Raw genomic sequence first — 13,015 nt, 5'->3', positions numbered from 1 at the left:
TGCCTGGGTAACATTTCAAGTGCACATCATCCTGGGGGCCCCAGACCCCCTCTTTATTTTAGTGCAGACTTGCACAAAAATTGTAACTTCAGAAACTGAGAGAGGGAGATAAATAGAAACCTCACAAGAATTGTCCACATTGCAGTTTCTAATATTTTTGGTAGCTGAAGCAATACAGGAGTTGGCCAACTTCTGCTTGCAGTAGCCAGGAAGGCCAACGCCTGGGGGTTTGCTCTCGAGAGGACTTCTTGGGAGATAACCTGAAGTCACTCTTTGCATGAATTAAAAAAAATGGAGCATTTGCTAACACAGTAAGGTCCTTTCCATCAACAAGCTATACTCACTCACTGTATCACTGCAACCTGAAGGGAAGTGCCACCTTCCACCCCAGACCAAAAGCACTAATCTGGATGCTGCCCACGCCTGCCACTGACAGACCCACGACCCAGAGGCCACTTTGCAACCCCCATTGTCTTTTCTAAGTTTCTAAGATCACTCTTGTCACCATGGTATCTGCTTTTTTTTTTTTTTTTTAAACCACAAGCTTCCTTCTGCCTCCGTGCAAGCTAGCATCTGCATACCACCATCAGAAACTAAGACAAATACACACTGCATTTCATTTTTTAAAAGATTAAGTCCCCCAGCTGTTTATTTGCTGTAGAATGGAGTTCTCCAGGCCTGGGCGAGCAGCCAAAATAGCTTCATTCCCCTGATGTTCTTCAGTCTCAGCCTAATGCTTGACGGCTGGCAGTGTGAGGTGATGGCTATCCAAACGCCTTCCAAGCTGCTAATTTTGGGTCCAAATCACTACATGGAAAACATTGCTGTCTGTCCAACTGCTCCTCAGTTTATACAGGTGTAAATTCCTGGAAGGAACATTCCCTGAGATAGCTTTATGGACCTACTTTCATCTTTTCACAGCACGCACAACTCAAACCTTGGTCCTCTGCGCGTGAAACGGAGGCTCTCGCAGCTACCTCCCGGTACATTTTAATGTGATGAAAGGAAGCAGAAATTTAAAGAAAGACTGCTCAACTACAAAGGTTTCATGGACTTAGCCACCAGAACCATGGGACTTGCTTATCTGCATTACAGGGTGGAAAGGAATTTCCAGTTCTTAATCAGGATTATCAGGTCACTAACAAGTAAGTTTGCAAACCTGCCCCTTTTTATCTTTTTATTTCTACTCGCACACATTGTATTTCCTCCCGGGGTGGGGGGGGGGGGGGGGTGGGGGGGAATTTACACCTATTGTCCATAAATCAGCTTCACTTGAACTTCATTTTTATCCATGTCCAGTGAGAATGTTTTGGGATATATTTTTAATTCATTCATGTAGCTACTCTGCTCTTCTCCCGTTCTGCCAGTTGCTCTGCAGCTGCTGCTCTGCCCGAGTACATTTGCAACATGTGCACAGGAATGATCTTGGGTAAGCGGCATTAAGTATTTCCTAAGGAGTAAAATCTCGTCCTGCTGTAGTCCATGGCAAAACTCCCAGTGACATTAGCACAGCCAAAGGTTGATCCCATGAGGTGAATACAGATGTGCTGTTTAAACCTGCCTGGAAACCACTACTCTCATAAAAATGTGGGTTTATGTGAAAACTGTTATTATTTCCCCAGAGGCTGCCTACCTTCTGTTTACATTGGGCTTTGCCAGTTTATTTTGACCTATGCCTAAGGCAGGAGGGGTTTCTGATACACTTACCTTATTACCTAGGTCTAAACATGATGTATGTCAGCATCTGCTGTTTGTGCTGCAAAATCATGTTGGGTTTCGAATCACCTTCTGTCTGTATCACCAAATGCTTATGGTTCTCATATGTAAGAAATGCTGAGATTGTGACCGGCGATGAGACGCATGAAGAACAGCCATGTTTGTTCCTGTAAGCTCTCATTCACATCTCCCTGTCTGCCCAAGAGCCCAGAAAAACTGAGTGACATTTCAGCTTTGATTAAGGAAACCTTTCCCCAGTCACACCCAAGCACAACAGAGAGGCTGTGTATCACCTGGCAGAGCTTGCTTCATGCCAACTCCGCCAGTTACTAACATCCCACTCCTGATCTGGATCCCACAGTGCATTTCATTAGATGTAAAATAGAAGATCTAATGACAAGTCTTCCTTATGCAAAGTCTTACTCAACGTCCAAACCTTGAGATTTCAGTGTTTATCTCTCAACAGAAAGTTTTGAGCCTGCCAGCAACTACTGCATAACAAGTAGCTTCACACAACATTTCTTACAGCCTTGTCCTCAGCTCCTGAACTGAACTGCAGTTGTTCAGAAGGAAACCACGAGGAGAATGATTATAAACTTCTGCTCCCCCTCCCACTGCCCCCCCCCCCCCCCGTTTCTAAGATAAAGGGGACAAATACAGTTAAAAGTTCCTCTCATATATACAGTCTCTCACAGCATGTCAGAGTTTGCAAAGCAGAGAGAGGTAAGACTTCAGTTGCATTGGTATGTCTGAATATAAAACAGATACATAATCTGTTTACATTTCAGAGAAAATTTCTAATTACACCTAAAGGTCCAGAGCCTTCTAATACTTTTATAATTCCAGGCGTTTGTAATAACCACCAAATTAAAAACAAACCAACACATCCCAAACACACACATATATTCTTTTCCATCAAACATTTTTCCTGGACAACATGTTCTGAAATTTTTAAATGCAAACTGTTAATATCATTTTGGGAGCAGAACCAATTTCATCCAAGAACAGAACAGCTTTATTGGGTTAGATCCAACACTTTTCTACCCCAGTACCCTGTCTCCACCGGCCACAGATCCTAGGGAAGAGCACACCGACAGATTGAGCGCAGAGGGCTACACCACATTATACTTTCCCAGACTCCAATAATCTGCAGTTTTGAGTCAGAGGTGTAGTAATTATGTTTAATAGCCCTTAATAGACTTTCCCCCTTAATTCGTCTCGCTGCTTCCTAGGCCTGCGCAATTTTTGCCATACACAACATTCTCTGGCAGTGAGCTTCTCCATTAAACTACATGTTGTCAAACAAAGTACTCCATTTACTCTGAACCTGCCACCTGCTAGTCTCACTTGCTCTCCCCCGGTTGTTGCATTAAGAAGTTACAAATAATCACTTCCTATTTGTTCTCCCATGCCTGACATTATTTCATCACATTTCATACTTTTTGAGTTCTTTCTTTCTCAACTGCAGAATTCTACCTCATTTGGTTGTTCCTCCTACAGTCATCACCTCACCCTACTTAGTATCTTTTCTCACTTTTTTATATCATTTAAAGACAACAGTTCCAGTCTATTAAAGATACAGACTCACCACAGATTGGTACAGTGGTGGTGGGGTTTTTTTTTTTTCCTTTGCCCTCTCCCATACTAAAAATTCCTGACATTTTGTTTGCTTTTTAAGACGACTAATATGGTATTTTTGTAGAATTACCTAGTACGGCTCCAAGACCTCTCTGCTAAACAGTATCGGCTAGTTTAAACCTCACTCTTGCACACTACGATGATTGTTTCTTCCCAGTTTCCCAAAAGGGACAGCTACAGCAGGCTGCTCTCACACTGTGCAACCTCACTTCACCAACAGCCTTGTCACCTCACTCTCTCTGGATTGCTTGGGGTACAGCACAGATCTCTGCAGGATCTCCTTGCATGTTCTGCACATTGCAAAAGCTGCCTATACATTCCAAAGTCTTGATTGTTATCTGGTTTATATAACTGGTGTGTAATCAACTATATAAGCCAAAAAGAAAAAAAATAATCCTTTCCTCTTATCCCACAGCAGCTTAGTTCCTTTATGGAAAAAAAAAGATTTTTAACCCAGCCAAAGCTTGTCCAAAACTTTCTGTCCAGGGATTCAATATTAAGGGATCAATCTTTATTCGTATGCCTGGTGGCTGCTCCAGGTAACTCAGCTGCAAGGCACAGCTTCCTTCTCCAACAGAGTATTGCTTCTTCCCCCCCATTCTGTCTCTGTCCCCGTGCCTGCTGGGAAAGAGTCTAACAAAGAATAACATCAATTTGTCCAGCACATCGAGATAGCTCCTAACTTCCAGATTTCCCTGAGATCCTTTTTTAAACCACTGCTGCCTTTGGCTCCTTTCTTCACTCCGACACCACAGCAATTCAAACAATAAGTTTCTCGACAGGCAATAGTTAAAATTTGACAGTCAAGCGCCTTTAGAATTTAAAGCGAAGCAGTATTGATGCATGGAAAAATAGCCCCGATAAAACTAAACTTCAGATAGCTAATTGAAGAAATCAACTCACCACATCCACTTCTCACAGGGGAAACTAAGTCCAACAGGAAGAAGTTGTAAGTCAGGATGCGAAGACTACTTCAGCTGTATCCAGACAACATTAACTTCAGTCAGTCCAGTTTGATGTTAACCCTTCACATTTTCTTCTGGTGGCTTAAACCTCGGTCTCACTTTACTACATTCTGAATTTCAGAAAACGGGCCTTAACAGTCAGCTGGAAGTGCTGTCCTGGAAAGGACATGCTCCTGGACAGAGGCTTTTTTTCTGGGACAAATAATAGTAGATAAGCATTACAATTAAAATTCTTTCAGGCTTGATTAAGTATCTGACCAACAAAAGTACTTTAAATTTAATCATAAACTGGAGGTCTCCCCTGAATACGGCTGGGGTTAAACAAATGTCATTAACACTGTATTTTCATGTTTGAGTAGAAATGTTCTTAAACAGCATAATATTGATATAAGTTGTGGATTTGATTCAGGTTTCTAGATCACTGCTTAGTGCCAGGAACTAAGATCAGCAGTTCCAGGGCAGTAGCACAAAGGGTTGGGGAGCATGAAGAACAGCTACGTATGGGAGAGCTCATCTATCTCTGGCTACGACAATGACGCATCCTTAGCTCTTCTTTTTTATCAAATAGTGGAATATTTTAGTTCTGTTTTGAGCTTGAACAGCTGAAATCTGTCAAAGTTTGTTTAGTTCCATTTGTTTCCTCTCTCCCCAATTCCTCCTCTTCTGGGAGGAATAAGAATAACCTTGCAGAGACTTTTGGTTTTGGCATCCTCTGCTCGTTACAGGCATGCCAATTCACTGACTTCTATAGGAATTTTCTGAGTGTAACTTTAATGCCCCAGGACAAGAAAAGTTCCTCACTCAACTTTACAAATATTTATTAAAAAACCAAAAGTGCTCAGCACTTATACAACACTGTATGGATCATATCTCAAGAAGTGCTGCGGTTCAGGGTTCAAGCAAAGCCAGCGCAAGCTGACGGTGTTCAGCTTCTTCCCACAGTCAGCCTTTTCTCCCCAAGCAGTGCATGAGAAGATATAATCCTGATGCACCATCTCAAAATAAACACTGTCATACCTGCATATACAATCTACAGATATTCTCAGCAAAAAGCCTTTCCCAGCCTTAACTGTGGAGTATAATTTCCCATCTTTCTTATGCTGTCAGAAAACTGTTTTTATTTAAGCAAAGTAGAATGTTTTCTATTTTGATGTATTAAAACTATTGCAACAACTGCAGCTAATTTAATCTCTGGCTCTATTAAAAATTTGAATGTAATATTTTAAGAAAAATATTTGACTTATCTAGAGTTTGGAACAATGACTTTAAAGAAAACAAGCCATGAGGCAGATGGAATGCATCCTAGCTAACTGCCTCGCTAGATTCGTGTTATGTATTTTGTCTTCCACCCCGAGAGCTCTAATTCAGAACAATTCATAGCATTTTATTGAGAGAAATTAAGTTTGGTTAACACTGAGTGTCCAAAAAAGTACTTCATGCGTATTATGTTTACCCAAGAGACGGGTTTAAAAATCAATACCAAGCCTAACAATTCAGTTTTCACCCACAGTATATAAACTGCATGAGCTAAGTACCAGAAAAATACATATAGACTTGTGAGATTGTTTTTAAAACTACAGATGCAGCTTATTTTCCCCATAATACGTGGTTTTATCTAACCTTGCGTCATATTACAAGACTATTTATAGAAGATTCATATCAGTATTTTCTTCTCGTATTAACTGCACTGATATGCACCACCATTTGGACCCAAGGAAGTTCATTAGCAGCTCCAGAACGTCTGCTGCCACTGCTCAGGGCTTCCGGGATGACAAACATGACCACACGCATCCGGGCTTTGACAACACATTTGCAACCTTGAACGCGACTGCAGAACAAGGCACACTTATTATACACACTAATAAAAACGCTGGATGCCAAGAACCACCCTGCTATAGCTGCATTTGCCCTCAGCAAGGCTCAGCACAGAGCCACCTCCTGCTACAGCCCTGCACCGCTGGGGTGCTCAGGCAGCAAAGCGCCCGCTGCTCAGAAACCTCAAAGCGGCCAAACACCACAGAAACAGAAAGCACACAGACTTTACTCATTCTATCTTAGGACAGCAATATTTGCAATTTATTGTGATAAGCAGAGGAAAAAGGCCCTAGAGGGATTTAAATGCAAAACTTTTTTTGTTTTTGTACGATCTCCATCTTCCCTGGGATTGCTTCAGAAAGATGAAGCAGCTTCACCAGCCTTCCCAAAGCCCTGAGCTGGTGAACAGGGACAAGAGCTGGTGGCTACACGCAACTCTGTGCATTTCCAGTCACTCTTCTGCAAAGCTGTTCCCCCTCAGTTGCAACCCGTAATGCTCTAGAAAGCACTTGCCACTGGCTATATATCCCCGGCAGCACCAGAAAGTGCTCCTGTGCATGCTGGGTTATGTGGGGGAAAAGAAAAAGAGTAATTGCGAGCAAATGTTTGCTCTCCAGACCACAGGCCACTTTCCTCTTCATTTCATGGTGGGTGGGGAGGAGAAGACCTAGATCCTTTCCCAAGCAAGAAAACAATACAAGAAAAACATGAAACCCCCCACATCCCTAACTTTGCGAATGAAAAAATAAACTAAAATTTCCTTTCCTCTCTAAAACCATCCCTAAACAGCGGCGAGTCTGATGTGGAACATGGGACTCTGACACCGATTCCGGAGATCATCTCTTATTTTTGCCATGTCTGCAGTCGCAGCAGGAGGCGAGGAAGGAAAACCACCCACACAGCCATCAAAACAAGCGAGGGGGGAGAGCCTGGAGAGTCGGAAGCATGGGCTGTAGACCACAGACACGAAGTGCCTGGCTCCAAGGAGCGGTCTGGACACCAGGGGTTTGATGCAGCAGTTTCCACAGCCCACAGTGCTGGCACTGGCACACGGGAGAGCTCAGCCCACCATACCCAGTGCTGGCACCTCACTTCCATAGCCACAGCCTCCAGGTTTCATCCATACTCCTAGAGTTTGCATGGGGACGTCAGATGAAAAAACACAATTTTCTCGGACAAAGTCCATAGTCAAGACCAGTGCAGTTGTTGGCAACAAGTGCACACTCATAAGACCGAGAAGAATTTAAACAGCTGGCTCCTTTCCACACGAGATCAATAAAACTGGTAATCCAACTGCCTCCAGGAAGACGCACACAAGGGCTTCTGGTGCTGCAGGAAAGCTGGGGCAATCTCTTACCCAAAAAGCAACAAAATACCTAAATGCTAATGGCAAAAATCACAGACTGGACTTCTGCAATTCAGCTTCTGTCCTCCTTGTATCCTTTTTCTTCCATGAGCAAGAGTCTAATTACTCTTTGGCCTCTCCTCCTTTCGTCTCTTGAAGGATCTGAATACAAGTCTACAGTCAAATCACTCTCTCAGACTGCACAGTCTCTGCTTGAGTCAACGCCTGGGTGCTTCTGAATGCGGCATTTGCATCTGTCATTTTGCGCTCGTAGCCTCCAACACTGTCTCATACTAAGTTAACACTGTTCACTTCAACTGTACGTCACACAGAAAGACTCCTGGACAGAAGCTACGTGTGCATATTTCCACGTTTGGTGTCCGCAGCTCATCATCACAATTACAATCCCCCCTCCGTCCTTTCCTCAGCCCACAACTCACCAGAACAGCATTCACCCTGAGAAAGATTAACTTTCCGTGCAAGACTTCCAAATATAGCAGGAAACTGGTAATGTAACTATTACATTATGATTTCTGGGGTGAAATTCAAATAGGAGGCCAGACCAAGACTGTAATCACCATATTTTGGCTGAGTCCTTAATTATAAACTTCCAGTATATTCAGTTATCTCTGCTTATGGGAACCATGGCAATGAACCACCCCAAACCAAAGTCACCTTTACCTTTACCATACAGAGCATAAAGCAAACCCCACAACCGAGTACAAATACAGAACTTTGCAACCAATGGAACACACCAAAGATAACACCGAGCACTAACTCTTTGTGCTGCAAAACCCGTCAAGGGGCAGCTCAGCAGTCACGCTTTCCGCTGTAACACCCATGCCCAGACTCTGAATGACACATGTACACAGGAGGTAAGTGAACTTCACCAGAAAGCCCTTGAAACAGACTTGTAAAATGCCTTTGCTCAGACACAAGCTTCATACGATATTTCTTCCTCAGAGATACATACTACTGAAGATAAACTTTATGGAGAACAGTGCCTTGGGGAAACATTTTATATACTATGATGTGGCAAATTATACTGCATAACAAAGTATGACTTTGCCAATAAAAGACCACAAAATTTGGGCACCCTCCAAGACTTACAGCCCCAGGCTGAGAGGTGTGAAGCAATCTCAAACCCCTTTTCCCTTCAGTGGGAGACGATGCTTTCCGGAGTCTCACAAAAGCTTCGCAAACTTACAGAAACAGGGCAGTTGTTTTCTAGGAAGGAGGAGATTTTATATTTATTTCTGGTTTGCTTCTACTCAAGCAAATTAGCCTTTTAGAAACCAAAAGAACACAGTGCCAGGCGTCACTGACAGTACAAAGCTGACTTAGCAGGAGTGAGAGCCCTTACAGGGCTGATGTTAGCCAGTTCAGTTACTTTGCTGGAAACAGCTTTGACTCTGTTCCATCTCTCTGTAGCAACCTCCTCTGATGTGGATTTTCCATTCCTGGAGTGGGTTATTTCAAATTCAGCACCCAGAAAGGCTCCTCTAGTCCTCCAAGCAAATCCTGTCTCACCAACAGCTTAAGACCCATGAAAACGACTCATCCCATCAAGCAAAGTTCCCTCTGGATAGGTGCCTCTCTGTCTTACTTTAGGTTGAAACAGCTATTAAAATTCTTAAACTAGAAAGAAAACAGCCACCCGGTGAGGTACTCGGCTGATCCCTGCCAACAGAAACACCCTCAGTATACTCAGTAAACCGAGAATGTGCAAGTCCTGCTCATTACCACAAGATTACTGGAGCTGCACTAGCTTTAGACACAGGCATGAGTGTACGTATATATATATAAAAAAGTCATAAAACTGGCAATTATGTGTATGTTACGCTCAAATACCACAAAAACCGACTACGCCAACGCTATATTCAAATTCCACAGTGATGCACAAAGGAGACTAAAAGGCAGCAGTAAGTCAGAATCGAGCCTTGTAACCTTTACAATCCACACAAGGATGAGGCAGCATCGCAGAAAGCACTAAGCTAATAATTAAAAACCTAATTTAAAAACAGGAAAACATAGTCAGGATTGAGATCAGTGGTTGCACCCCTGGAGCTTAGTATCACCACAGAGACAGAATCAATAACTGCCATTAAGAGGTCACTGATAAAAATCTATAGCAGCTGAATCAGTCAACTTGAAACCTATTAACAGCTGTAGTAGAAACAAAGAATTACTTCTTCAATTTGCTAATGACCACTTCTTTCCTTCCAGATGATCATTTTGTATAAACCCAGCAGAAATCCCTTTGGACCCCCCTTATGAATGAACTACTCGGGATTTCAAGACACTCTCCAGATCAGCATCAGATAATCATCTGCTTTTCACAATCAGCATCAGCACGTCGATGTCAGCATTGACATCAAGATTAACAAAAATGACACAGGAAAAGAGCGACAGCAGGGATACCCAAGGCACGCGCTCCTGTGCCATCTGCACTCCATCACTACAGGGCTCAGCCTCTGTCATTAGAGCTAAACGAGGGGTTACAGCATCACAGCTATCAACAGCAAAGCCTACCAACGTGGTATTTTATCTGCTGAAGACCCTAGATCAGTGACTGCACTCAACCGGAGAAGGAGAATTCAGTGAGGGCTTTTTTTATCTTCTGTACATCACTGTCCTCTTAAAGTTTGCGAACCTGCACCTGAGGTACACAGCCTAACAGTGACATGGAGGGTCACCACATAGCCACAGCTTAGTCTCTTTATCTACTTGCAGTAAAAGTCACGGATGATTAACTGCAATAGCTGGCATTTTCTAAGTCTCTGGCATTTTGTAGGTCTCCAGCCTATTCTTACTAAGTGTGACAAAATCCCCCGGATTTTAGAGTCAGAGCATCTTTCGCACAGATCAAACAGAAATCAGACGATCTTGAGGACACTACCATTCTGAGCTACATCTGAACCTGGACACAAACCCCCAGGTTGTTTTTTTTTGTTTGATTGATTATTTTGTTTTGGGAAAACACAGTCTTCTGACCGAGCCTGCCTACACAACACACTGGGGCCATCAGAAGTGAAACCCCGTATTCCCACACGGCAAGAAACTGCAGCTACTCGGACAGTAGCCACACATGCCTGCCACCATTAATGGTTCAAGATAAGAGGAATAAACTCATCAAAACCGAATACTGACATGATGGGTGACCCAATTTAGAAATCAACTTCAAGAACAACAAAACAACTCCAAAACACTGTCGGCTTTGCCTTGCCAGCGCAGGACGAGGGGTACGAAACCGTGCCACCCACTCGGACCCGCTGAAGCCAGCCCGGCCGCGGCTGTGGGAGCAGCACACAGAACTCGCAGAACAAGCTGCGAAATCACGAAGGAAATGACATTTTATTCTCGACGGCCGGCTGCAAGCACACACATCTCCCTCCAAACCCTGGATGCTTCTCTCGGTCCGCCCGGGGGGGGGACGAAGCTCGGCTGCCCCAACCTCTCCTCACGCTGCCCGGCCGGAGACCACCACCGCCGCCGGCCCCCGCCAGCCCCGCACCGCCGCCCTCCCGCCCGCTACAACTTTCCCGGGGCTCCCCTTACCGCCGTGGAGCCGGAGGAGGAGGCGATGTAGACCTTGATGACCATGCTGGGAGTCGAGGAGGAGGCGGCGGGATGCGGAGCCGGGCGGGTGTGTGTGTGCGGGGCAGCACGGCGAGGCGAGGAGAGACGCGGGCTGGAGCTGAGGGCGGCGGCGGGCGGGAGGGAGGCGGCGGGAGGCCTCGCCCCGCCTCGCCGCTCTCACTGGGCTGCCGGCCCAGCAGTCACCGCCGCCCGGCCCGGAAGAGGGAAAAATGGTTTGAAGAGGGGAAAAAAAAAAAAAAAAAAAAAAAAAGGAAGAAAGAAAGGGGCGAGGCGAGTTCTCGACGAACCACGCGAGACGTACACGGGGGAGGGGGCGGCAGCGCCATGGCGGCGGGAAGCCCCGCTGAGGCGACGCGGGGGGCCCGGGCGCGGCCGCCGCCGCTGCCGCCTCCTCAGGGAAGGGGGTGAGGAGCGGCGGGGCGGCCACCCCCGGTCCCCCCCGTCCCCCTCCATCTGCAGGGGCCGGGAAGCAGGCGGCGGGACCCGGCCCGGGGCGGGCGGGAGCGGCGCCGGACCCGCCATGGCAGCGGCCGCCTCCCCTCACGGCCGCCGGGCCGGGAACGACCGACCCGTCCCTGGTCTCCGCCGCTTCAGCAGCCTCCCCTCCACCCTGGAAACACGGCATTCTCCTTCACCCGTGGAGGGGGTGCCCCGTTCCTTGCCTTGCCCGTGGTGGGAGAGCACCAGGCGGCACCTCGGTTAGCCCAGGGGGGCTGGAGCCAGCCTGCGGCTTCCTACCCGCCGGCTCCCGCTCGGAGAGGTGACAGGAGCAGCCGGGGTTGGGTAGATGTTACTGGGCAATGATATTTAGAATTAAGAATTTCCTTTGAAAATTTATTCCAGCGTGAAAGTCACTGCCCGAGTGCCGTGTCGGCCCGTGCCGACAGACAAGACTGCCTGGGCGTCCACTCGAGGTCTTCGCCTTCCCGTAATTATTACTGTATCTTCCACACAAATAAAAGCATCAAAGAAACGCGTACCGGCACTGCTGCCGTGGGTCTGCCCGCTGCCGAGCTGGCCCCTCTGCTCCCCTTCCCGCTGCGCCGTGGCCGGGGACTCCGGGCTCTGCTGGGTTAGCGCGGGATACCGGGGCTGCCTGCGCACAAGGCCCAAAGGGACACTGCCAGCCATCACGCGCCGCAGTTCCACGGCACGCTGCTTCATCGTTTGTATTAATTAGGACCACCGGATGAGACCTCGAAGAGTTCTTAATTGTTATAGTCATGGTGACACGTTATTTAGGGAAATTTATATTCAGCACCTGTCTTCCACTTGCCTCTGGTACTCCAAATACTACCTTATATATATTTTATTATACATTCTGATAGCAACTTCACAGAAAATGGAAAATAATTACGGTGATAAACAGCGAGAGCTGAAACTTTAACACCTACCAGCTAAGATGAAAGAAAGGTGTTTGTTCTGCTCTTGGCAAAAAGAGGGGGGGGGGTATGTCTGAAATGATTTTTCCAAACAAAATAAGCCTTCCTGTTTCAAATTATCAGGTGTTTTTTCTAACCACAGACATGATTTTTAAAAAAGCCTGTTGAATTAAAAAGTCTATTGAATTAAGTCACCTGTATTCGTTTTATTGATTTTCCAACAGTAAGAGGAAACAGAACTATTTTGAGGACGACGTGCCTTATTTTGATATTACTTATGATACTTATCTGAATCTTTGGGACGGTCATGAGATTTATGTATGTTTTGAAAAAGCAATAAACCAAAATTTATTTAGGATGATGGTACACAATAAAAATGCCCTGGTTCAGGGAATTTCAATTTTTAATAAAAATAAATGGCGTAGTTTTTAATCTCTTTAAAACAAACCGAGTTAAGTCCAGGAGATTAAAATTCTTCAAGGAATGTTTCTTCAAATGTGTTTGTACAGCCCCTTCACAGCTGCTTGAGAAATGCACTGATAATTCCCATTTCC

The 13,015-nt window shown here is 45.5% G+C and overlaps 2 protein-coding genes across 2 annotated transcripts in view; one reads left to right on the top strand and one right to left on the bottom strand.

Annotated features, from left to right (window-relative positions):
- SH3BGRL (SH3 domain binding glutamate rich protein like) overlaps positions 1–11,254 on the bottom strand; it is a 36,630-nt gene extending 25,376 nt beyond the window's left edge. Inside the window, exon 1 of the mRNA XM_029996701.2 lies at positions 11,038–11,254. Coding sequence (XP_029852561.1) covers positions 11,038–11,082 — 45 coding nt within the window. The 5' untranslated portion in view covers positions 11,083–11,254. The remainder of the gene's footprint in view (positions 1–11,037) is intronic.
- On the top strand, positions 11,081–12,789 carry LOC115333878 (spidroin-2-like). The gene is made up of 3 exons (XM_029997433.2): positions 11,081–11,291; positions 11,428–11,839; positions 11,923–12,789. The coding sequence occupies exons 1-3, from the start codon at positions 11,081–11,083 to the stop codon at positions 12,257–12,259; spliced, it is 960 nt and encodes a 319-aa protein (XP_029853293.1). The 3' UTR covers positions 12,260–12,789.
- Positions 12,790–13,015: the final 226 nt, after the last annotated feature.

Source organism: Aquila chrysaetos, chromosome 21, assembly GCF_900496995.4.
Source record: "Aquila chrysaetos chrysaetos chromosome 21, bAquChr1.4, whole genome shotgun sequence".
In the NCBI taxonomy this organism is placed as follows: domain Eukaryota; kingdom Metazoa; phylum Chordata; class Aves; order Accipitriformes; family Accipitridae; genus Aquila; species Aquila chrysaetos.
The sequence above is the reverse complement of the archived record's forward strand: the minus strand, read 5'-3'. Positions and strand labels throughout refer to the sequence as shown.